The sequence below is a fragment of the Hypanus sabinus genome, unplaced genomic scaffold, assembly GCF_030144855.1.
Source record: "Hypanus sabinus isolate sHypSab1 unplaced genomic scaffold, sHypSab1.hap1 scaffold_803, whole genome shotgun sequence".
Taxonomy (NCBI): Eukaryota; Metazoa; Chordata; class Chondrichthyes; order Myliobatiformes; family Dasyatidae; genus Hypanus; species Hypanus sabinus.
In genome coordinates, this window is record NW_026781655.1 from 43,772 (window position 1) to 68,942 (window position 25,171).

At 48.9% G+C, this 25,171-nt stretch overlaps 1 protein-coding gene across 1 annotated transcript in view; it reads right to left on the reverse strand.

Moving 5' to 3' along the window:
• The window catches only part of LOC132390208 (histone deacetylase 6-like), a gene marked incomplete at its 5' end in the record, with an annotated part of 144,307 nt that overhangs the window by 4,697 nt on the left and 114,439 nt on the right, over positions 1-25,171 (reverse strand). Inside the window, 7 exons of the mRNA XM_059962809.1 lie at positions 1,133-1,273; positions 2,096-2,286; positions 6,569-6,631; positions 10,090-10,164; positions 13,306-13,359; positions 18,654-18,722; positions 22,129-22,197. Coding sequence (XP_059818792.1) covers positions 1,133-1,273; positions 2,096-2,286; positions 6,569-6,631; positions 10,090-10,164; positions 13,306-13,359; positions 18,654-18,722; positions 22,129-22,197 — 662 coding nt within the window. The remainder of the gene's footprint in view (positions 1-1,132; positions 1,274-2,095; positions 2,287-6,568; positions 6,632-10,089; positions 10,165-13,305; positions 13,360-18,653; positions 18,723-22,128; positions 22,198-25,171) is intronic.

Consider the following 25,171-nt stretch of genomic DNA (forward strand, 5'->3'; position numbering starts at 1 on the left):
GAGCACGGCCTGGATGGTGGCTAGAGTGACAGAACAAGGAAGTGGCCAGGATCGGTGACGGTTGGAGAAGATTGGGGGGGGGGGGGGGTTCATTCCCCAGGTCCATTGTCCTCTTTAAGCGACCACACAGACAGGAAGTTCGTGAAGAAGACGTTCGGCACACTTCGCTTCACTACTCGAGTACAAACGTCGGGAAGTTATGTGGCAGCCATGTGGCCGGCCTGAACTTGCGAGTTGGGCGTGCAGTTCAGGTCTCTATCGCAGGAAGGGTGTGGAGTCCTTGGAGTGGGTGCAGAAGGTGTTCACCAGGATGCTACCTGGATTAGAGATGAAGGGGGCACATTCTGCATCTTTGGTCACCTTGTTACAGGATGGGTGTGGGGGCTCTGTGGGGGTGATGGGTGTAGGCCACTCTCTTTTCTCGCTGCTGTCATCAGGTAGAAGGATTAAGAGCCTCGGGACTCACAGAACTAGGTTCAAGAACAGTTACTGCCCTCAACCATCAGGCTCTTGAACAAGGAGATGACACTCACGTGGCCCATTACTGAGATGTTCCCACAACCAAAGATCTCACTTTAACAACTCTTTATCTCATATTCTCGTTATTTATTTATACTTGCATTTTCAGTTTGTTGTCTTCTGCATTCTGGTTGACCTTCCACTGATCCTGTTATAGTTACTGTTCTGTAGATTTGCTGAGTATGCCCGCAGGTAAAAGAATCTCAGGGTTGTATGTGGTGACCTGTATGTACTCTGTTAATAAAACATATTTTGTACCCCCCCACAGGGTAGAAATGTCAAACTGTAAAGGGAATTCATTTAAGATGAGAGGGGGAAGGTTTTAAGGAGTGTGGAGCAGGCTGTTTTAGTGGTAGAATGCATAACCTGGGGTTAGGCCACAACCTAAATATTGCATTTGATTACAGGAAGGGTGTGGAGACTTTGGTGCAGAAGAGGTTTACCAGGAATGTTGCCTGGATGAGAGAGCGTGAACTATGAGGAGTTTGGACAAACCTCAACTGTTTTCTCTGGAGCAATGGAGGCTGAGAGGAGACCTGATGGAGGTTTATAAGATTACTAGAGGCACAGATAGAGAGTCAGAATCTTTTTCCCAGAGGGAGAGAGACCTCACCGGCTCCGTGGTCAGCTTGTACAGTGGCACAGGAGGAACGGGACAGCGGCCCTTCCATCTCTCCGCTTCATCCTCACTCTCGGACTGACCCTTGGAGGAGTTGGACGAGAGGTCCGTGTCTTGCTGGGTTGGGATGGATGCCTGTTCGGGACAGGGAAGGGGGGTAGGGTTCATTCAGCTGTGGATCTGGGGGAGGAGGTGACTTCCTCCCACCCCTCTTACAACACAGTCTTTGGTCCCTACACCCCTCCCTGTCTCTGCAACAACCCCTCCTTCCATTCCCCATACACCCCTCCCTGAACCTGTGACAGCCTTTCTGGCCTCTCCACCCTCCCTATCGATATGACTCTCTCCCTCCCCATCGCTGATCCACGCCTCTCCAGCCCCTACATCCCTCCCCGCTCTGTATCTCCCCCCCTCCAGTTCCTACAACCCTCCCAACTCAGTAACTTCCCCTCCAGTTCCTACAACCCTCCCCAATCAGTAACTTCCCTCCAGTTCCTACACCCCTCCCTGCTCAGTAACTCCCCCTCCAGTTCCAAACCCCTCCCCACTCTAACTCACGGTACTCCCATGGCGCAAAGCTGCCTACCCAACCTCCTGCGACATGGCACTTCCCGCTGCCCCTCCCACGACACATGCTCCTTGCTAACACTCCGCGACGCGGTGGTCCCTCAACACAACACTCCCTAACCACCCTCCTGCGACTGAGCGCCTGCTAACACCCCTTCCACCCCACGACGCGATGCTCACTACCTGCCCAACTGCAACACAATGCTCCCTCTGTTCCTACCAACACCACCACCCGGGGGAACAAAGCCCCCTCCAGCACCTCAGTGGATGCCAACTCTTCCCCATCTGTGCCGAGAGCGCGGATCTCGATCCAGGAAATGGAATCCGCGGAGGTCAGGTGTGATAAACCACCTACCCCGGGCTGCTCCCCCTCTGCTGCCGCCGACTTACTCTAGCCTCCGTCAACCGGCGGGACTGATTTGCGGTTGCTTCAGCGTCCACATCGACAAGGTTCTTCCGGCGGGCCCCCAGCGAGGTTGGCTGCCCCTCAGGACTCCTCTGGTGCTCCCAGGAGGGCCCCTCTTTCTGCTGGCTCAGCAGCAACGACTCCTTAGTCATGTCCAGGCTGGGCACTGTGGAGACTAACCAGAGGGGGGTTGCAGGAGAGGGGTAGGGAGAGAGGTTAGTTGCAGCCAATGTTTCCTCTTATTTATTTCCAGCTGCGTGAGCCAACCATTGCTCTGAGCAGGAAATCTCTACATAGCCTGAAAACTGCGCGGCACCTGAATTTAATTTTTTTTGTAATATGCATACCATCTTTTGACATATTACTTTCCAAAAAAGTCAAAATATAGAACTTTTCACAACACAAGTAAACAATGTCAGACATTCAAAACAACAGGGAAAAGTAAAATGTTTTGACTAGATGGTATCGGTGGTCAGTGGGCTGGCAGTTTATTAAAAAATGAGCTAACAACTTCCATTCTGCATTCATTGTTGCAATTTGTAACAGTGCTGTAACTTGACCGACAACATAAGTACATTGAAGCTCTAAAGTATTTCAAAATAAAAGCTTGCGGTATGAGTATTATTTTGAAAAATTATGGATTATATTCATTAACACAATTAATTAGTGTATATCACAATTATATTAACACAGATTTCAAAATTATATTAGTATAATCTCAAAATGATATTAACATTATACAAAAAAAAGTTCTAGCTGGATGGCAACGAAGGCTACATGCGTGGGAGCATTATTTACTGCACGGCTGCACACCCTAGAGGGAATAATGGTTGCAACACTGCCAGTTTCCACAGATGTACCTTGACCGGTTGCATCCCGGTCTGGTACGGCAATACGAATGTGCAGGAAGCTGCAGAGAGTTGTGGACTCAGCCCATGTCCATCACGGGTACGTCCCAACCCAGCATTGGCCGTGTCTACAGTAGGGGCAACGCCCATTAAAGATCCCTCGCCACCCAGGATGTGCCGTCTTAAAACGGCTCCTTTTGGACAGGAGCCTTAACTCTCACACCACCAGGATCGGGTGCAGTGTCTTCTTGTCAAACATTCGGTTCTTGAACCAACTGACACAACCCTAGTCACTACCTTAGTACAGCAACACTTTGCACTACAATGGATTTTTTTTGTGTTCCTTTGATCTCCTGTACTTTCTTGTGAATGTTGCATCTCTGGTGTGATGTGCCTATGATACCACAAGGAAACATTTCATTGTGTTCGTGCATACATGGACTTTAGCTACTGACAATCAACTCCACACCATGGGCACTAGTCTCTGGAAGATCAAGGATATCATGCAGTATGCCTCAAAAAGGTGGCATCCGTTATTAAGGAGCCCCATCACCTAGGACATGCCCTCTTTCTCACTGCTATCATCAGGGAGGAGGTACACACTCAATGATTCAGGAACAGCTTCTCCTCCTCTGTCATCAATTTCTGAACCCAAGAACACTACCTCACTATTTATTTAACTATTTTATACATACAGTATATACAGTGCCTTATAAAAGTATTCAGTCCCCAACCCTTTGTTGACGTAAATGAGCATTACAACTAAGGAATTTGATCAATTTAACTGAATTTTTATTTGTAAATCACATGCTTCTTTCCCCACAGTAGTGCCCAAAATACAGGGAAAATTGTAAAGCACGAAAAACTAAAAATTCAAAACCTGAAGTCTCAGTGTCGAAATGTATTCATCCCCCTTTGCTCAGTATTTAGTCGCATCACCTCTCACAAATATTGGTCAGTAGTCTTTTTGGATAAGCCTCTATTAGCTTTGCACAACGTGATGTTCAAGATTTGCCCATACCTCCTTGCAAAATTGCTCAAGCTGTGCCAGGTTAATTGGGCGGGGGGGGGGGGGCAGTGCTGGACAGCAATCTTGAGTTCCTGCAAGAGATGTTCAATCAGGGACATCCATTTTCTTCATTTGAAGGCACTCCACGGTTGCCCTGGCAGTATGCTTTGGGTCATTGTCCGACAGAAAGACGAACTTCCTCCCCAGTTTAAGCTTCCTGGCAGGTTTTGATCCAGGATCTCTCTGTATTTAGCAGCATCCATCTTCCCATCAAGCTTGACCAGATTTTCAGTCCCTGCTGCTGAAAAGCAGCTCCACAGCATGATGCTACCTCCACCGTACTTTACAGTAAGGATGGTGTTATCTGCCCGATGTGCACTGGTAGATTCACGCCACATTGTTAAGGCCAAAAAGTCCCACTTGAGTCTCATCTAACCAGAAGAGCTTCTTCCGCCTCTTTTCAGTATTTTATAAGTGATGCTTTGCAAAGCCTTTACAGGCAAAGGGTATTTTTTTTTTTAGCCAGGGTTTTCCCCCTGCTACTCTTACATAAATTCCCTTTTTGTGCACGGCCTTAGAGATTGTGGAGCCATGAACCTCATTTCCAGCTGCAGCCGCTGACTTCGGCAGCTCATTTCAAGTGACTGTTGGCATCACAGTAGCCTCTCTTACAAGTTCCATTCTTCAACAACAACTAAGTTCAGAGGGGCAGCCCGATCTAGATAGTGCGTCTGTGGTGTCATGTTTCATGATGGACTGCACCGAGCTCTTGAGTTACATTCAGTGCCTTTGAGATGGTCTTGTACCCTTCCCCAGATCTGTGCTTCTCCATTAAAATTTCCCTGACTTGTCTTGAATGTTCTTTTGTCTTCATTTCGCATTGGTCTGTTGAAAGTCTACCACACTGTTGGACCTTATAAAGGGTTATTTACAGTATTCTAATGAATTAATTGAAAACAGGTGATCCTCCAGTTTTCTACGTCGGCAATTTGGGTGAGTTGGTAAGATAGTATATTGCTACTGAGTAAAGTTAGCCTAACAATTACAAAGGGGATGAATACTTCTTCAGCCGCACAATTTTGGTTTATAATTTTTATAATTATTGACAGGTTTTGGAATTTTTCTTTTGATTTGACATGATGCACAATGTTTTTTAGATTAGCTCAAAAATTCCTACTTCAATATAGTTTGAATTTAGAAAATGAGACAGTAGAGCGTGAAACCAGTTGTGGGGGCTGTATACTTTTTCCAGGCACTTTACACTGTATTCAGTGTAGTTCACAGGTTTTATTATGTATTTATTGCAATGTACTGCTGCTGCAAAAACAACAAATTTCTTGACATACGCTGGTGATATTAAACCTGATTCTGCTTCTAACTTTGACACAAACCGGTCCACACAGTAGCACATTACAAATGTAGATGTCAATATTGCCTATGCCAAAGACTGCCACAGTACAGCACCTCCAGAGGCGGGAGGGTAGAAGTACAGCATGGCAAGATGGCTTCCATTGTGAATGACGATGATGTATGGGTTTACAATGGTGAGGGTTGATTCCTGGTTAATGTAGCGTGCGTGCAAAAAAAGACATTTTAAGGGTAAGGCACCGAGTTGGAACTCTGCCACTGTCTAGCCTGGCTGAGAAAGCAGGAGGTGGAGCTAGCATCCCCATCCTGTAAAAACCCCAGAGTGACTGCTGCATGGGCAAGGACTTGCTCTCCAGATTGTGCGGGCCTGAATTAACAGCTAGGATGCAATGTTCATGGTGGAGTACGAACAACAGAGGGCCTCCAACCCAACATCTCGCTCACTAACACCACCAGGCAAGACGTGTTTTAGGATTTTGTTCTTGCGATGGAGGGTGCAGAACAGCCCTGCTTAAGAGCGTAAAAGTTTGGAGTCACAAAGTCATCCAGCACAGACAGGCCCTTCGGCCCAGCAAGTCTGTGCTGCCCCCCCAGCCACCCATTTACACCGACCTCAATTCATTCTCCCCACCAACTTGGGCGCCAAGGTAGCTCAGCGGTTAGCGCAGCGCTATTGCAACTCAGTAAGTTCCGGAGTTCGGACTTCAATCCCAGCGGCCTCTGTAAGGAGTCTCCAGACGTCCTCCCCGTGGAATGCGTGGGTTTTCCCCGTGAGCTCCGGAGTCCTCCCACTGTCCAAATTAACCGGGTAGGTTAATTAGTCATTGTAAATTGTCCCATGGTCAGGTTAGGGTGAATTGAGGTTGCTGGAGCAGCATGGCTCAAAGGGCCAGGAAGGCCTGCTCTGCCTGTGCTGCTAAATAAGTAACTCTCCGCAAACTCTAAGCCTCACCCACACGCTGCGGGGAGGGAGGGTGGTGATTAACCTGCTGAGGGTGGGTATGTGGGATGAAACGGGAGCTCCTGGGGTAGCCTATGGGATCACAGGAGGTCAAACTGTTCACAAAGCTCCAAATGCAGTCTGGCCAACGCCTTATAAATTATTTCAAAAGAGAGTCGCATGAGTTGAAGTCAGAACGTCCAGAAATCTGTAGGAATCTTCCGACTTGCCACACTTAACCCGTGTCCCCCCCCCACCCCCCACCCCAGGACACTCCTGCTGACATACGCACATTGGGGCCACAGCAGAAGGTGCTTGGCGTCCAAGGGCTGCTCTTCGGTTTCCAGGTTCAAGACTGCGAGGCGAAGAAGGGGAACAAGAGAAAGGTTGGTGAGCGAGGGAGCAAGACAGCAAGCCTGGTTAGTGATGGTCGGCCATCCGTACAGAGGGAGCTGATGGCGGAAGCGCAGGTGGGGGAGGTTTCAGGAGCGACACAGAACCTGCTGGAACAGCTTGCAACGTCAAGCAGCATCTCTGTGTGGGGGTGCAGGGTAGGGAACTATCGAGATGCAGAGGTGTGTGTGTGCGTGTGTGCCTCTCTCTTTCTGCCTGTGTGTGATACCAGGCATGAAAAAGGATCCAGCATGCAGATGTCATGAAAAGAGAAAAGCCTGTGAGCTCTCAGCGTCTGTTCGGCCAGCAGAGCAAAGGTTCATGTTTTGGGACGGAGAGGACAAGGAGGGTGGTCGGAGCAACATCAAAGCCATGAGACGTGGACCTGAGCCATCGCAGAGACCTAAAAGCGAATGGAAAATGCCAAAGTAAGCAGAGGGCCAGTCAGTGTCTGTGGAGAGAGAGAGAAGCAACGTCACCGTCGCAGATCCAAACCTTTTGTTGTAATGTGGTGGGGGTTAGGGTTGGTAGCAAAGCAGGCAGAAGCGAGTTAGTCGTCATGGTGGGGCGGGGTGATAAAGGGGTCAGAGGGAGGTACCTCTGGTGGGGCAAGACTAAACGGGTTAGTTCATATACAACCTCTAACATGTTTGGCTCTTGGAGTCGCTTGCTGCTACCATCAGGGAGGCAGTACAGGAGCCTGAAGACCCTCTCTCAATGCTTTAGGAACAGCTTCTTCCCGTCTGCCATCAGATTTCTGAATGGTGCTTGAACTTTTTCTTTTTTTACACTTTAACATACATGTATTGCCCTGTACTGGGGCCGCAAAATCAAAAAATTTCATGACATGCGTCAATGGGAATAAACCTGATTCTGAGAGGTCGTGGGAGGAGACTGTTCGGCCTACCATGTAAATACTGGCCCATTGCACCTCCCCAACCAATCTTGTGCTCACGCTTCCTTTGTCCCTCTCACGGAATCCCAACCCTCCCCCACCCCCCCAGAAGTTTCAGCGACAGACACCCATCCAAAGAGACACAGCAGAGCCAATTAACCCAGCAACCACAGGCATGGTGACGGGGAGAACATGCAAAATCCACGCACAACAGCAGCAGTCAGGATCGAAGCCGGGTCTCTGCGAAGCCATGTCTCAACCCACTGCGCTATTCTTCCTGCACGCTGGCTGAACAATTTACCGTGCATAGTGACAGCTGTAGCAACATAGAATGCTGATTTAGACCATAAACTGAGGCCCTGGGCAGTGGCACAGTGGGTACAGACACTGCCTCATTGTTCTGGAGACTCAAGTTCAGTGCTGACCGCTGCTATTGTGTGCGCTTGTGCACGTGCAGTGTATTCTCCCCGTGGCCCTGCGGGCTTACCCTGGTTCCCTCCCACGTGCGGGGTCGCTGTGTTATCGGCTCCAGTGTGTGTGAGGGTGAGTGGGAAGATCTGGTGGGTTAGTGGTTGGGGATAAAAACAGGGGTGGGTTAGAGTAGAATTACACAGCCTTTCGGCCCATCCTGCATGTGCTAGACATTGTGCACCCATCTGTACCTGTTCCCCAGCTCTGGGACCATCCCCTTCTCTGTCTCAGCAATTTGAGTGAGTGTCTGGATCCTTCCTTGATGTTGTGAGAATCTCTGCAAGTTCCAGATCCCAATACTCCCTTTCTCTCCGATCTGCCCTCCACCCCTCACCCTAAAGCCACAACCTCTAGGTTTAGACACCTCTGTCCTAGGGCGAAGTTCCCTACTCTCCCACCCTGTCTCTACCGCTCATCACTCTGTCCACCTCTATCAGATCCCCCCCCTCAGCCTCCCCCACTCCAGGGAGAACAGGCCCAGACTCTCCAGTCTTTCCTTGTAACTGAAACGCTCCGTCCCAGGCAACGTCCTGAGGAATCTCCTCCGCACCCTCTCCAGTGCAGTCACCCCTTCCTGTAGTGTGGAGACCAGAACTGGACACTGTACTCCAGCTGTGGGCTGGTCAGTGGTTTATAAAGTATCGTCACCTCCCTGGCTCCTGTACTCTGTGTCCCGGGTAATGAAGGCAGGTATCCCAGAAGCCCTCCTCACCACCTTCTCTACCTGTGCTGTCCTACCCTTGTACACTGAGGTCCCTCTGGCCCTCGACACTCCCCCCATTCACAGTGTGTGTCCTACCCTCGTACACCGAGGTCCCTCTGGCCCTCGACACTCCCCACTACTCACGGTGTGTGTCCTACCCTCGTACACCGAGGTCCCTCTGTCCCTCGACACTCCCCACTACTCACGGTGTGTGTCCTACCCTCGGCACCGAGGTCCCTCTGTCCCTCGACACTCGCCACCACTCACGGTGTGTGTCCTACCCTCGGCACCGAGGTCCCTCTGTCCCTCGACACTCCCACCATTCACGGTGTGTGTCCTACCCTCGGCACCGAGGTCCCTCTGGCCCTCGACACTCGCCACCACTCACGGTGTGTGTCCTACCCTCGGCACCGAGGTCCCTCTGGCCCTCGACACTCGCCACCACTCACGGTGTGTGTCCTACCCTCGGCACCGAGGTCCCTCTGTCCCTCGACACTCCCACCATTCACGGTGTGTGTCCTACCCTCGGCACCGAGGTCCCTCTGTCCCTCGACACTTCCACCATTCACGGTGTGTGTCCTACCCTCGGCACCGAGGTCCCTCTGTCCCTCGACACTCCCACCATTCACGGTGTGTGTCCTACCCTCGGCACCGAGGTCCCTCTGTCCCTCGACACTTCCACCATTCACGGTGTGTGTCCTACCCTCGGCACCGAGGTCCCTCTGTCCCTCGACACTTCCACCATTCACGGTGTGTGTCCTACCCTTGTACACCGAGGTCCTTCTATCTGATACTCCTCACATTCACAGTGTATGTTCTACCCTTTGTACACTGAGGTCTCTCTGGCCCTCGACACTACCCCCCATTCACAGTGTGTGTCCTACCCTCGTACACCGAGGTCCGTCTGTCCTTCAACACTCATGGTGTGTGTTTTACTCTTGTACACCGAAGTCCCTCTGTCCCTCAATGATACCCCCCCATTCACAGTGTGTGTCCTACCCTTGTACACCTAGGATCCTCTGTCCCTCAATATTCCCTAACATTCACGGCATGTCCTACCCTTGTACACCGAGGACCCATGTCCCTCATTATTCCCTGCCACCTTTACCCCCTCCTCTTCGCATGCTGCTGCCTTTCACAGTTTATTTGCCCCTCGTTCCTATTCTCCCTCCAGCCCCACAGCTCCAGGGCATCCAAGCATTCCTCCCAGCTCTCTGTTCCAGTACCACCCCGGGAGGGCTCTCCTCTGCTCCCTCCCCAGTGCACACCCACACTTCCTACAGCACGGGTGCTCTATGCCTGGCACTGTACAGGTGGGGGGGGGGGGGGGGGGGGTTGGGGTCATACATACGAACTGCTGGAAGTTGTATTTGAGGCCGCAGGGAAGGATGCCTCTTTTGCTGAATCTCGGGATCCTGTTCGGACTCTGCAGGTGAGGAGAACAGACACCTCATCCAGAGGCCTGAGAACCAGCCACTGTGGCCTTTCAGCCCTTCTGCCGCTCGATCTCCCCCACCAATTCTCACAGGGTGAAAATGGACGAAGAAGACAGGAGAGTACAGCACAGGAACAGGACAATTAACCATCTCACTAATCCCTTCTGTCCACATCCTGCATTCCCCGCATGTCCAGGTACCTCTCTAAGAGGCGCTTAAACGTCTCTCATCCATTACACACCCCTAGCAGCACATTCAAACTGTACTCTGTGCCGCTGCTTTGAAGTCGCCCTGTCTCATCTGAAACGCATGCCCTCTGGTTTTAGAAATTTCAACACTGGGAAAAAAAGATACTGGCTGTCTTCTCTGTCTACACCCCTCACAATCCTATCGAACTGTACCAGGTCTCTCATCAGCCTCTGCTGCTGAGAAAACAAGCCAAGCTTGTCTAGCCTCTCCTTATAACGCACGCTCTCTAACCCAGGCAGCGTCCTGGTGAACCTCTTCTACACAAGCAGTCGGCCATCTGGCCCGTCGAGCCTGCTCCGCCATTCAATAAGATCATGGACAATCCAGCCACGGACTCGTCTCCACATTTTCCCCAGAACCCTTAATTCCCCTACTATGCAATAATCTATCCAACCTTGTCCTAAATATATTTACTGAGGTAGACTCCACTGCTTCACTGGGCAGAGAATTCCACAGATTCACCACTCCCTGGGAAAAGCAGTTCCTCCTCATCTCCGTCCTAAATCTACTCCCCCAAATCTTCAGGCTATGTCCCCTAGTTCTAGTCTCATCGACCAGTGGAAACAACTTTCCTGTCTCTATCTTATCTATCCCTTTCATAATTTTATGTGTTTCTATAAGATCTCTCATTCTTCTGAATTCCAGGGGGTACAGTCCCAGGCAACTCAATCTTTCCTCATAGCCTAACCCCTTCATCTCTGAAATCAACCTGTGAACTTCCTCTGCACCACCTCCAAAGCCATTATATCCTTCAAGTAAGGAGACCAGAACTGCAGATGTGGCCTCACCAGAACCTGTACAGTTGCAGCATAACCTCCCTCCTCTTAAGTTCAATCCCTCTGACACTGAAGGCCATTATCCCATTTGCCTTCTTGATAGCTTGCTGCACCTGCAAACCAACTTTTTGTGGTTCTGCACCCTCTCCAAAACCAGCACATCCTTCCTGTAATGGGGGAGACCAGAAGTGAATCCAGAGGTGACTTCACCAGAGTTTTATAAAGCCGCAACATAATTTTATGACCCTTGAAGTCGGTGCCTTGTCCAATAAAGACAAGTATGCCATACTGCTTTCTTTATCACCCTCTCTATTGTGCGGCCACCTTGAGAGCCAGACACCGACACTGACAAAGGTCATTAAGCGTGTGCTGCCCCTTTACGTTTGCCCTCCCAAAGTGCAACACCTCCCGCCCGCCCGGATTAAACTCCACTTGCAATTTTTCTGCGATTGGGTCTCCCTTCAACTAATCCAGATTAAATTAGGTCTGATGAGCTGGAGCTGTCACACATACATCAAAACATACAGTGACATGTGTCGTTTGCATTGACAATCTACACAGTCCGAGCACGTGCTGGCGGCCGCCTGCAAGTGTTGTCAGAGTAAGTCTGGACAACCTCTCCTCTGCTCTCTAAACCAGGCAGCATCCTGGTGGGCTTCTTCACTACTGAACGGTTCAAGTACAGCTTTGACCTCACAATGCCGTGACCAGAACTGAATGTAATATTCCAGACGCCACATGGTGGGTGGCGAGGAAGGAGAGGCACATGGCGGACATGCCAGAGATTTACAAATCTGCAAGGCAACTACCCACTCCTCGTCCTCTGACCCAGCTTCCTCCTCGCCATCCTCTCCCATGGTGCTCTCTCCTGGCTGTCCCCTCCCGTGGCGCGGCGCTCCCTCTTTCTTCTCCATCTGCTCCCACGTCACTCCCTCCCACGGCGCAGCATCCCTCACGTGGCTCTCCTTCCTCGCCACCCCTCCTGTGGCGTGGCGCTCCCTCCCTAGGAGGTTGAAACCAGCCCCCCCTTGAGCACAGTGCAGAAACAGCTGACAATGGCTATCCCGGGTACAGACTGGCTTGTTCACCATTTTCAGCTCAGGGCTCTTAGCCCCAATTACCAGCTCCGGTTTGACTGGGGTCTTTACAGTTCTGTTATAAGCCCGCACCCATTACTCGAAGGGAGACCTGTGACTCTACAGCCCTCCTGCAGGTTGCAGGGTGTAATTACACTGTGTCACTTACATAGCTTAACACAGAGCATTACAGCATAGCTCAGACCCCTTTGGCCAACCTTTCCACGTACTCCAAGATCAATCTAGCCCTTCCCTCTCACATAACCTTCCATTTTCCCTTCTGCCTTGTGCCTAAGAGTCTCTTAAATGTCCCTAATGTATCTGTTCCTACTTCCACCTCACAGAAGTGCGTTCAGACCACCCACCCCAATCTCTGTTCCAACCCTCTCATATTAGCCATCTTCACCCCGGGGAAAAGGCACCAGCTGTCCACACTATCTGTTTCTTATTGTCTTGTACACCTCTATCAACTCACCTCTCATCCTCCTTTACCCCAAAGAGGAAAGCCCAACTCACTCAACCTATCCTCACAAGACATGCTCTCTAATCCTAGTAAATCCCCTCTGCGCACTCCCTAAAGCTTCCACATCCTTCCTATAATGAGAACTAAGCTCTATACTCCCAGGTGTGGTCGAACTAGAGTTTTATAGAGCTGCAACATTACCTCATGGCTCTTGAACTCAGTCCCTCGATTAACGAAGGCCAGCACACTGTACACCCTCTTACCCACCCTGGCAACTCGCGTGGCAGCTTCTGATGGGCCCCGAGATCCCTCTGTTCCTCCACACTGCTAAAGATCCCGCCAAGCTCCAGTTCACACTTCCCTGGATCGAACTCCATCTGCCACTTCTCAGCCCAGCTCTGCGTCCTGTCGTAACCTGTGGCAATCCTTTACCCCACATCCGCTATTTCCACCCTAGACTTTGACACGGGCAGTTGCCGTGGAAAGAGAAAGCTGCTGTTTTAACCCTGTACTGTAAGCAACTGGATTCCTCCTGCGCAGTCGAGTGAGACACTGACATTGGCCTACCTTGGGTGGAATCCAACTGCTGGCTTTCTTTCAATTCTGCCCTGGTCTCATTGACTGCAGTGGGAGGGGGTAGGGGGGAGGAGGAGGACAAGAAGGGTCAGTAATTAGAGGGAAGGAAAAGAGGCACCACAGTAACGCAGTGGTTAGCGCGACACTATTAGGGCGTCAAAGTTCGGAATTCAATTCCCAGACCATCTCTCCATGAACACATGGGTTTCCTCCGGGTGCTCCGGTTTCCGCCCATATTCCAAAGACATACCGGTTAGTAGGTTAATTGGTCAAGGTAAATTATCTTGTGATTAGGCTAGGGGTAAATAGGTGGGCCGCTGGGGCTTGTCAGGAGAAGGGGCAAAGGGCGATTTACTGGCGCCTTAAAACCAGTCGCTTCGGGCAAATGGGGCTTGTCAGCCATGGTGGGCTGCTCATCTAGGGGAAGGAGGTCTCCGAAGAAGGACAAACACAGTCAGACAGATTGATGTCAGACAAAGCAACCGAACAGCCACATACTCTGGAAGACTGCAATGTTTTCTCTGGAGCATCAGAAGCCATGAGGTGAGAGGGAACTTGATAGAAGATAATAAAATTATCAGAAGTCAATACTGTACGTCATGGACTGATATGGCAATTCAGATCCGCAGGAATGCAGAGAGTTGTGGACTCAGCCCAATACATCACGGGCATGACCCTCCCCAGCATCGGTCGTATCAACACAATATGCTGCCTGAAGAACGCAACGTCTATTATCAGAGATCCCTAGCATCAGGGCCATACCGTCTTCCCACAGCTCCGGTCGGGCAGGAGGTACGGAGTCCCACACCACCAGGTTCAGGAACAGCGACTTCCCGTCAACCATCCAGTTCTTGAACCAACCACCACAACCTTAATCACGGCCTCAGTACGGCAAACTGTAACCGGTTTAGACAACAACAGGACTTTTTTTTGTGCTCCTGTACAAATTGTGTACACTTGATGCATAATTGACATTCTTGCGGATGTTGTGTATCTGACGCTGTAAGTAAGTGGACCTGCGCACCGTAAACTTGACGTTGGCTCTGAGTCCTCTTGACAGAAGATACAAACATAAAACCAGGCTCAAAGACAGCTTCTATCCACAGTTGTAAAATTAACGAGAACTCTTCACACAGAGTCATATAAGACGGAAACAGGCCCCTCGGCCCAACTCAACTATGCTGACCCTGGGGAACATCAAGCAAGGCCTATTTGCCCGCATTTGACCTCTCCTAGCTATGCACATGAAGGGTGGGGAAATGAGAGATTTGACAGAGGTGTACTAAATCATGAGGGAAATATTTATTTATTTAAAGGCACAGTGCAGTAGAGATACCTTGTTATAGCCAGGGATGGTAATGGGGACAGCTCCCACTACCTATTAAATGCTCCCAATGATGTGCCCCTCAAATGGCCTCTGACAACCAAGTCCAGCTCCTGGCCTTCACGTGTGGCTTAGCTACTGAGCCCAGCGGAACCGTTTCTACCGTCAGGAGAAGAGGCAAAGGCGGGTTACTTAGGGCTTAAAACCAGTCGCTTCCGGCGGATGGGGCTCATCGGCTCATCAAGAAGGAAAACTCTGATCTCAGACCTTCACTGCCTTACAACTACACCCACTCATGAGGAAGGCTTTGGGAGTAAACCCCAAGGCAAAAGTCCGGAGCTGGAGTTCCTAAGGCAGTCCTACACTGAGTCCAACACTGGCAACTCCTGCGACTCTGCCATTCGTTTGTGTTCATCAGATGCGTGGAGAGGGGTTAGCTCGCTACATGGGTAACAGCCTGCTCTCCATATTGTCCTGCCCTGTCTGCACAGCTAGGACCTATGGAGTCCTCACTCACTCACAGTGCAAAACAGCTTAACAAGCCATGTCACCCAGCAACCTACCTACTCAACCCTGGCCTGATCACAGGACAATTTACAATGAGCCTACTAAAAAGTACGTCTTTGGACTGTGGGAGGAAACCAGATCGCTGACGGGGAGAACGTACAAATCCGTTACAGATGGCATGGGAATTGAACCCTGAACTCGGGAACAGCACAAAGCCGCAATGGCATCACACTAGCCACCAGGCTACCACAGCGCCCCCATGGCACAGACGGGGTGAACGCGGGCAGACACTTCTCCCCCCCCCCCCTCAGGCTGGGCGAGGCTAGAACTGGAGAAGCCGAAAGGTAAAATATTCATTCGTTTAGAGGACGGCACGAGAGCTGAACGAGCTGTTGGCAGAAGCGGTGGATGGAGGTTCGGTTGCAACAACAGAGGGTCTCAGAGGGGTGCGGGCCGAACGGGATTAGCTTGTTGGTCCCAGGGTCGGCAGAGTTGAGATGAGCTGCAGGGCCAGTTTCCAAGCTGTATGACTCTATTAAGGGTCAATCTTAATGGTATGAGAGGTCTGTTCAACAGGGTCATAACTGGGACAAAAGCTAGTGGTGCGTGATCTCAAGTTTGAGCATCTTCTGTCAAAAGGGCTGTTTCCGCGCTGTGAAACTCAAAGCCAATATCAAGTTTATTGCCTTGTGCACACAGGTTTAAGGAGAAACTTACTTGCAACAGCGTCACAGCACTCTTCAATATAATAATGTCTTTCGTAAAACTGTGCAACCCAGAACTCCAAGTGTTGCCTCACCAATGTCTTATACGTCTGGAACATAACACCCCATTTGTCATGCACACAACAGTGATGAGGGCCAGCATGCCAAATGTCACCTCCACCAGCCTGCCTGCGCCAACAATACAAGTGCTCCTGAGAACACAGAACACTACAGCTCTGCATTTTTCTATCATCCATCTGCATATCTACTAAATGTTCCAAAGTTATCTGCTTCTCCTTCCACCGCATCCCACACATCACCCTCAATGTGAAAGCCTACCTGACACTCCCCCGAGACTTTGCTCCAATCACCTTAAAATTACGCTCTGTGATGCAAGCCTGGGAAAAATTCTCTGGCTATGACTCTTACCATTTTACACACCTCCAGAGCGCCACCTTTCATCCTCTTCACTCCAAAGAGAAAAGCCTTAGCTCACTCAGCTTCTCCTCAAAAGACATGCTCTCTAATCCAGGTGGCATCCTGGTGAAACTCCTCCAGTACCTCTGACGTACCCCACTAAACTTTCCACTTCTTCGACGACCTCCGTGCCATCCGTTGCAAGTGGGACTTCCCAGTGGCAATTTAATTCCGAATCCCATTCCCGTTCCAACGCGTCAGCCTGTAGCCTCCTCTTGTGCCATGATGAGGCCAACCCTCAGGAGCAACCCCTTGTTCTGTCTGGGTGGCCCCCAACTTGATGGCACGAATATCGGTTTCTTCTTCCGGTAAACAAATTCCCACCCTCCCCATTCCTCACTCTGACCTTTTCCTACTTCTCATCTATCGCTTCCCCTTGGGTCCCGTCCTCTTTCCCTTTCTCCCACGGTCCACTCTCCTCTCCAGCCCTTTACCTTTCCCACCCACCTGGCTTCATCTTATCACCTTCTAGCTCTCCTCCTTCCCCTCTTCACCACCTTTTTTTATTCTGGCATCTTCTCCTTCACTTTTCAGCCCAGAAGAAGGGCCCTGGCTCGAAATGCCGTTTAACTATTCACCTCCGTAGATGAGCTGCCAAGTTCCTCCAGCATTTGTGTCTATCACCTTAAAGTCATGCTCCATTGTATTAGCCACTTCCACCCTGGGGAAAAGGCTTGAAGATTCCTCCCCAGGGCCCTACCATTCCTACCTTGGATTCATCTTCCAAAATGCAATACCTCACATTAATTGATAGCCTGTCTTCAGCCCTCATATCTAGCTGATTGAGACCGCCCCGTCTCTTTTCATAACCTTCTACACTATCTACAGCACCGCCAACACTCAGTGGCCACTCAATTAGGTACAGGAGCGGAACCCGGTGTGGTCTTCTGTTGCTGTAGCCCATCCACTTCGAGCCTCAGCGTGTTCTGTGTTCAGGGACCGCTGTTGCAGCGTGTGGCTATTTGAATTACTGTCGCCTTCCTGTCAGCTTGAACCAGTCTGGCCATTCTCCTCTGACCTCTCTCATTATCGAGGCGTTTTCACCCACAGAACTGCCGCTCACTGGATGTTTTTTTTTTTGTTTTCCGCACCGTTCTCTGTAAACTCTAAAAACTGTTGTGTGTGAAAATCCCAGGAGGAACTCAAACTGCCCCATCTGGCACCGACAATCATTCCACGGTCAAAATCACTTTGATCACATTTCTTCCCCCGTTTGGATGTCTGGTCTGAACAACAACTGAACCTTTTGACCATGTCAGCATGCTTTCATGCACTGAGTCGCTGCCACGTGACTGGCTGCTGAGGTATTTGCATTAATGAGCAGGTGCACAGGTGTACCTAATAAAGTGGCCACAAGGGAAGACTAACCATGCCTTGTGCATTCACAGCTAAATCATTTCTACAAATTACAAGGCTCTCAGGACCCCTGAGAAACAAGTCTTGACCATCACCCTCTGCTTCTTTAACACTGAATCAATGATGAATCCAATCCACTATCTACCCCGGATCCCAGTGAGTTTAAAGGGAGCAGGAAATGTCGTCCCGCTTAGCTTGAACTGAGCAGAAAATGGAGATGGTGACCAGATAGGGAGCGGAAAACGGAGTTTTGGGGAACGTAATGGGAGTGAGGAATGGAAGGTGTGCACACAGGCTGACTTGATATGGGGGTAGACAGATATATATACACATTCTGGGAACTGCTGTCTGTCTGAGCCCATAATGACCCTCTTTTGATTGAAGCAGTACTGGATGACTCCACTACAAAGATGATGGAAAAAATATTAAAATCAACAGATATTCCTTGCAATATTTATTATAAAACACATATTAAAGCAAGCATATTGCACAGGAAACAACAGCTCGCTGGGTTTAAACGGAGCAGGAGACTGCGTTCTGGTGGGTTTAAAGGGAGCGGGAGATTGGGTCCTGGGGGGTTTAAAGGGAGCAGGAGAAGGGGACCCCAAAGAGTTTAAAGGATGTGGGAAACACAATCAGAGTGAGATTCAAGGGATACAGAAATGGTGTCCCGGTGGATTTAAAGGGAGTGGGAGATGGGGTCCTGGTGGGTTCAAAGGGAGCAGAAAAGGGATCCCAGTTGGTTCAAATGTGGCAGGGAACAGGGTTCCGGTGTTATTAAAGGGAGCGGGAGAGGGGATCCTGGTGGATTTAAAGGGCATGGGAGATGTGATCACGGTGAGTGCAATGGGAGTGGAAAACAGAGTTCTGGGAAATGTAATAGGATCAGTAAAATGGAAGGCAGTGGGTTAAAAGTACGAGACGTGTACACTGGATGATTTGATATGGGGTTAGTTCGATGATATACACACCCTGAGAGCTGTTGTCTGTTGGAGCCCATAATGACCCTCTCCTGACGACAGCAGCACTGTGTGGCTCTACTGTAAAGATGACAGAAAAAAATATGAAAATCATTGGATATTTCTTGCATCATTTATTATAAAACATCATATGTTCACCTCCAAGAGGATCACAACCATTTAGTTGGGTTTGGAGGTTTCTGTGCTTCAATGACCCAGAATGCTGTGCTTTGTCTCTTGGTGGGGTCAACCATGCCAAACAGGTCAAAGGGCAGAGGCCAGACTAAGAGTGATCCACTGGTCCTCCAGGTTCGGGGGTTCAGCTCAGGGCCAACAACCCTGACTGGTCAGAAAATCCACTGGAAAAACAACAGGAAGGAAGAATCCTTCTTTATCTGTGTGTGAGTGAATGAACACATATAGATGGAGGACATTGTTGCCATAAACATCAGCAGTGTAATGGGCTCATGGTAAAGATGCATGTAGTTCGGGAAACGGTGACCCGGTGGGCTTAAAGAGAGTGGGAGATGCGGTACTAGTGGGTTTAAAGGTACTGGGAGATGGGATCCCAGTGTGCTTAAAGAGAGCAGAAGGCGGGGTACCGGTCAGTTCAAAGGGAAAGGAGACAGGGTCCCTATGGGTTCAAAGAGAGCTGAAAAAGGGTCCTAGTTGGTTCAGATGTGGCGGGGAATGGGGTTCCAGTGGGTTTAAAGGGAGCCGGAGACGGGATCTCGGTGGGTTTAAAGGGCATGGGAGATAGAACACAGAAATTTACAGCAAGTTACCGGCCCTTCAGCCCACAATTCTGTGCCGACCACGCAACCTTCTCTGGAGGCTGCCTAGAAATTCCCTAGTGCATAGCCCTCTATTTTTCTAAGCTCCACGTACCTATTCAAGAGACCCTATTGTATCCACTACCACCACCGCCGGCAGTGCATTCGTCACATCCACCTCTCCCTGTGTGAAAAACACTCGGGACATCTTCTCAGTACCTTTTTCCAAGCACCTTAAAACTATGCCCCCCTCATATTAGCCATTTCAGTCCTGGGAAAAAAGTCTCTGGCTATTCACATGATCAATGTCCCTCATCATCTTATACACCTCTATCAGGTCACCTTTCATCCTCCGTTGCTCCAAGGAGAAAAGGCCGATTCTCAAAAGGTGCACCCTCCAATCCAGTAACACCTTTGTGAATCTCCTCTGCACTCTCTCTATAGTATCCACATCCTTCCTGTAGTGAGGTGACCAGAACTGAGCACAGTACTCCAGGTGGGGTCCGATCAAGGCCTCATATAGCTGTAACATTACCTCATGGCTCTTGAACTCAATTCCATGGTTGATGAGTGTCAACACACCATTCACCTTCTTAGCAACGCTGTCAAACAACGCAGCAGCTTTGAGTGTCCTAGGGACATGCACCCCAAGATCTCACTGATCCTCCACACTGCCAAGAGTCTTACCATTTATATTATATCCTGTTTTCAAATGGGACCTACTGAAATGAACCACTTCACACTTATCTAGGTTGAAGTCCATCTGCCACTTCTCAGCCCAGTTCTGTATCTGATCGACATCCCACTTTAATCTCTGACAGCCCTCCACACTATCCACAACACTGCCAACCTTTGTGTCATCAGCAAACTTACTAACTCACACTTCTACTTCTTTATCCAGGTCATTTATAAAAGTCATAAAGAGCAGGGATCGCAGAACAGATCCCTGCAGAACACCACTGGTCACCAACCTCTATGCAGAATACGAAAAATCTACTACCACCCTTTGGCAAGCCAGTTCTGGATCCACAAAGCAAGGTCTTCTTGGATCTCATGCCTCCATACTTTCTAAAGGAGCCTTTCATGGGGAACCTTATCAAATGCCTTACTAAAATCCATATACACTACATCCACTGCTCTAGCTTCATGTAACCTGTTTGGTTACATCCTCAAATAATTCAATCAGGCTCGTAAGGCACAACCTGCCCTTGACAAAGCCATGCTGACTATCCCTAATCAGATTACGTCTCTCCAGATGCTCATAAATCTTGCCTCTCAGGATATTCTCCAACAACTTGCCTGCCACTGACGGCAGACTCACTTGTATATAATTTCCTGGTTTAGCTCTACTCCCTTTCTTGAACAAGGGAACATTTTCAACCCTCCAATCCTCTTCTCACCTCCCTATTGATCATGCAAAGATCATCGCAAAGAGACTCAGCAATCTCCTCCCTTGTTACCTACAGTGGTCTGGGGTATATCTCATCTAGTCCTGATGACTTATCTAACTTAATGCTTTTCAAAAGCTCCAGCACATCCTCTTTCTTAATGTCTATATGCTCGAGAGTTTCAGTTCGCTTTAAGTCATCCCCACAATCCCCAAAGTCTTTCCCCCTCGTGAATACTGAAGCAAAGCATTCACTAAGTACCTTCGCTACCTCCTCCGACTCCATGCACACATTTCTGCTCTCACACCTGATTGATCCTATGCACAGACAGCTCATCCTCTTGCTCTTCACATACTTGTAGAATGCCTTAATCCTGCTCACCAAGGCTTTCTCACGGCCCCTTCCAGCTCTCCTAATTCCATTCTTAAGCTCCTTCCTAGCAACCTTGTAATTTTCTAAAGCTCTAATAATACGTAGTTCCTTGAACCTTTCATAAGCTTTTCTCTTCTTAACTAGATTTTCTACATACTTTGTACAGCATGGTTCTTTAACCATATCTGCCTCAATGAAACATACCAATGAAGAACTCCATGCAAATGTTCATTAACATTTGTCACATTTCTGCAGTTCATTTCCCTGAGAACACCCGATCCTAAATTATGCTCCCACGTTCCTGCCTAGTAGCATCACATTTCCTCCTACCCCAGTTAAATGCTTTCCCAAATTGTCTGCTCCTATCCCTCTCCAGCACTCTGGTGAAGGAGATAAGAGTTCTGGTCAATACCTCCAAAATGCTCTCCCACCGAGAGATCTGACACCTGACCGGGTTCGTTTCCCAATACTAGATCAAGTACAGCCTCTCCTCTAGTTGGCTTATCTGCATACTGTGTCAGGAAACCTTCCTGAACACACCTAACAAACTCCACCCCATCTAAACCCCTTGTGCTAAGGAGATGCCAATCAATATTAGGAAAGTTAAAAATCTCCCATCACAACAATCCTATTGTTATTGCACCATTCCAGAATCTGCCTCCCTACCTGCTCCTCGATATCCCTGTTACTACTGGGGGCAGGGATCTATAAAAACCACCTAGTAGTTATTGCCCCTTTCCTGCTTCTGACTTCCACACACAAAGACTCAGTACACCATCCTCACATTCCACAAACACTGACTCAGTAGATGCGATCACAGCGAGTGCAATGGAAGAGGAAAACCGAGTTTTCCAAGAAATGTAATAAAGTCAGGAAATAGAAGACAGTGGGTTGAAAGTACGAGACGTGTACACTGGCTGATTTGATATGCGGTTAGTTGGATGATATACACACCCTGAGGGCTGTTGTCTGTCAGAGCCCACAATGACCCTCTTCTGACCGAAGCACTACCGGGTGGCTCCACTGTAAAGGTGACAGAAAAAAAATATGAAAATCATTGGATATTTTTTGCATTATTTATTATAAAACATCATATGTTCACCTCCAAGAGGATCACAACCATTTAGTTGGGTTTGGAGGTTTCTGTGCTTCAATGACCCAGAATGCTGTGCTTTGTCTCTTGGTGGGGTCAACCATGCCAAACAGGTCAAAGGGCAGAGGCCAGACTAAGAGTGATCCACTGGTCCTCCAGGTTTGGGGGTTCAGCTCAGGGCCAACAACCCTGACTGGTCAGAAAATCCACTGGAAAAACAACAGGAAGGAAGAATCCTTCTTTATCTGTGTGTGAGTGAATGAACACATATAGATGGAGGACATTGTTGCCATAAACATCAGCAGTGTAATGGGCTCATGGTAAAGATGCATGTAGTTCGGGAAACGGTGACCCGGTGGGCTTAAAGAGAGTGGGAGATGCGGTACTAGTGGGTTTAAAGGTACTGGGAGATGGGATCCCAGTGTGCTTAAAGAGAGCAGAAGGCGGGGTACCGGTCAGTTCAAAGGGAAAGGAGACAGGGTCCCTATGGGTTCAAAGAGAGCTGAAAAAGGGTCCTAGTTGGTTCAGATGTGGCGGGGAATGGGGTTCCAGTGGGTTTAAAGGGAGCCGGAGACGGGATCTCGGTGGGTTTAAAGGGCATGGGAGATAGAACACAGAAATTTACAGCAAGTTACCGGCCCTTCAGCCCACAATTCTGTGCCGACCACGCAACCTTCTCTGGAGGCTGCCTAGAAATTCCCTAGTGCATAGCCCTCTATTTTTCTAAGCTCCACGTACCTATTCAAGAGACCCTATTGTATCCACTACCACCACCGCCGGCAGTGCATTCGTCACATCCACCTCTCCCTGTGTGAAAAACACTCGGGACATCTTCTCAGTACCTTTTTCCAAGCACCTTAAAACTATGCCCCCCTCATATTAGCCATTTCAGTCCTGGGAAAAAAGTCTCTGGCTATTCACATGATCAATGTCCCTCATCATCTTATACACCTCTATCAGGTCACCTTTCATCCTCCGTTGCTCCAAGGAGAAAAGGCCGATTCTCAAAAGGTGCACCCTCCAATCCAGTAACACCTTTGTGAATCTCCTCTGCACTCTCTCTATAGTATCCACATCCTTCCTGTAGTGAGGTGACCAGAACTGAGCACAGTACTCCAGGTGGGGTCCGATCAAGGCCTCATATAGCTGTAACATTACCTCATGGCTCTTGAACTCAATTCCATGGTTGATGAGTGTCAACACACCATTCACCTTCTTAGCAACGCTGTCAAACAACGCAGCAGCTTTGAGTGTCCTAGGGACATGCACCCCAAGATCTCACTGATCCTCCACACTGCCAAGAGTCTTACCATTTATATTATATCCTGTTTTCAAATGGGACCTACTGAAATGAACCACTTCACACTTATCTAGGTTGAAGTCCATCTGCCACTTCTCAGCCCAGTTCTGTATCTGATCGACATCCCACTTTAATCTCTGACAGCCCTCCACACTATCCACAACACTGCCAACCTTTGTGTCATCAGCAAACTTACTAACTCACACTTCTACTTCTTTATCCAGGTCATTTATAAAAGTCATAAAGAGCAGGGATCGCAGAACAGATCCCTGCAGAACACCACTGGTCACCAACCTCTATGCAGAATACGAAAAATCTACTACCACCCTTTGGCAAGCCAGTTCTGGATCCACAAAGCAAGGTCTTCTTGGATCTCATGCCTCCATACTTTCTAAAGGAGCCTTTCATGGGGAACCTTATCAAATGCCTTACTAAAATCCATATACACTACATCCACTGCTCTAGCTTCATGTAACCTGTTTGGTTACATCCTCAAATAATTCAATCAGGCTCGTAAGGCACAACCTGCCCTTGACAAAGCCATGCTGACTATCCCTAATCAGATTACGTCTCTCCAGATGCTCATAAATCTTGCCTCTCAGGATATTCTCCAACAACTTGCCTGCCACTGACGGCAGACTCACTTGTATATAATTTCCTGGTTTAGCTCTACTCCCTTTCTTGAACAAGGGAACATTTTCAACCCTCCAATCCTCTTCTCACCTCCCTATTGATCATGCAAAGATCATCGCAAAGAGACTCAGCAATCTCCTCCCTTGTTACCTACAGTGGTCTGGGGTATATCTCATCTAGTCCTGATGACTTATCTAACTTAATGCTTTTCAAAAGCTCCAGCACATCCTCTTTCTTAATGTCTATATGCTCGAGAGTTTCAGTTCGCTTTAAGTCATCCCCACAATCCCCAAAGTCTTTCCCCCTCATGAATACTGAAGCAAAGCATTCACTAAGTACCTTCGCTACCTCCTCCGACTCCATGCACACATTTCTGCTCTCACACCTGATTGATCCTATGCACAGACAGCTCATCCTCTTGCTCTTCACATACTTGTAGAATGCCTTAATCCTGCTCACCAAGGCTTTCTCACGGCCCCTTCCAGCTCTCCTAATTCCATTCTTAAGCTCCTTCCTAGCAACCTTGTAATTTTCTAAAGCTCTAATAATACTTAGTTCCTTGAACCTTTCATAAGCTTTTCTCTTCTTAACTAGATTTTCTACATACTTTGTACAGCATGGTTCTTTAACCATATCTGCCTCAATGAAACATACCAATGAAGAACTCCATGCAAATGTTCATTAACATTTGTCACATTTCTGCAGTTCATTTCCCTGAGAACACCCGATCCTAAATTATGCTCCCACGTTCCTGCCTAGTAGCATCACATTTCCTCCTACCCCAGTTAAATGCTTTCCCAAATTGTCTGCTCCTATCCCTCTCCAGCACTCTGGTGAAGGAGATAAGAGTTCTGGTCAATACCTCCAAAATGCTCTCCCACCGAGAGATCTGACACCTGACCGGGTTCGTTTCCCAATACTAGATCAAGTACAGCCTCTCCTCTAGTTGGCTTATCTGCATACTGTGTCAG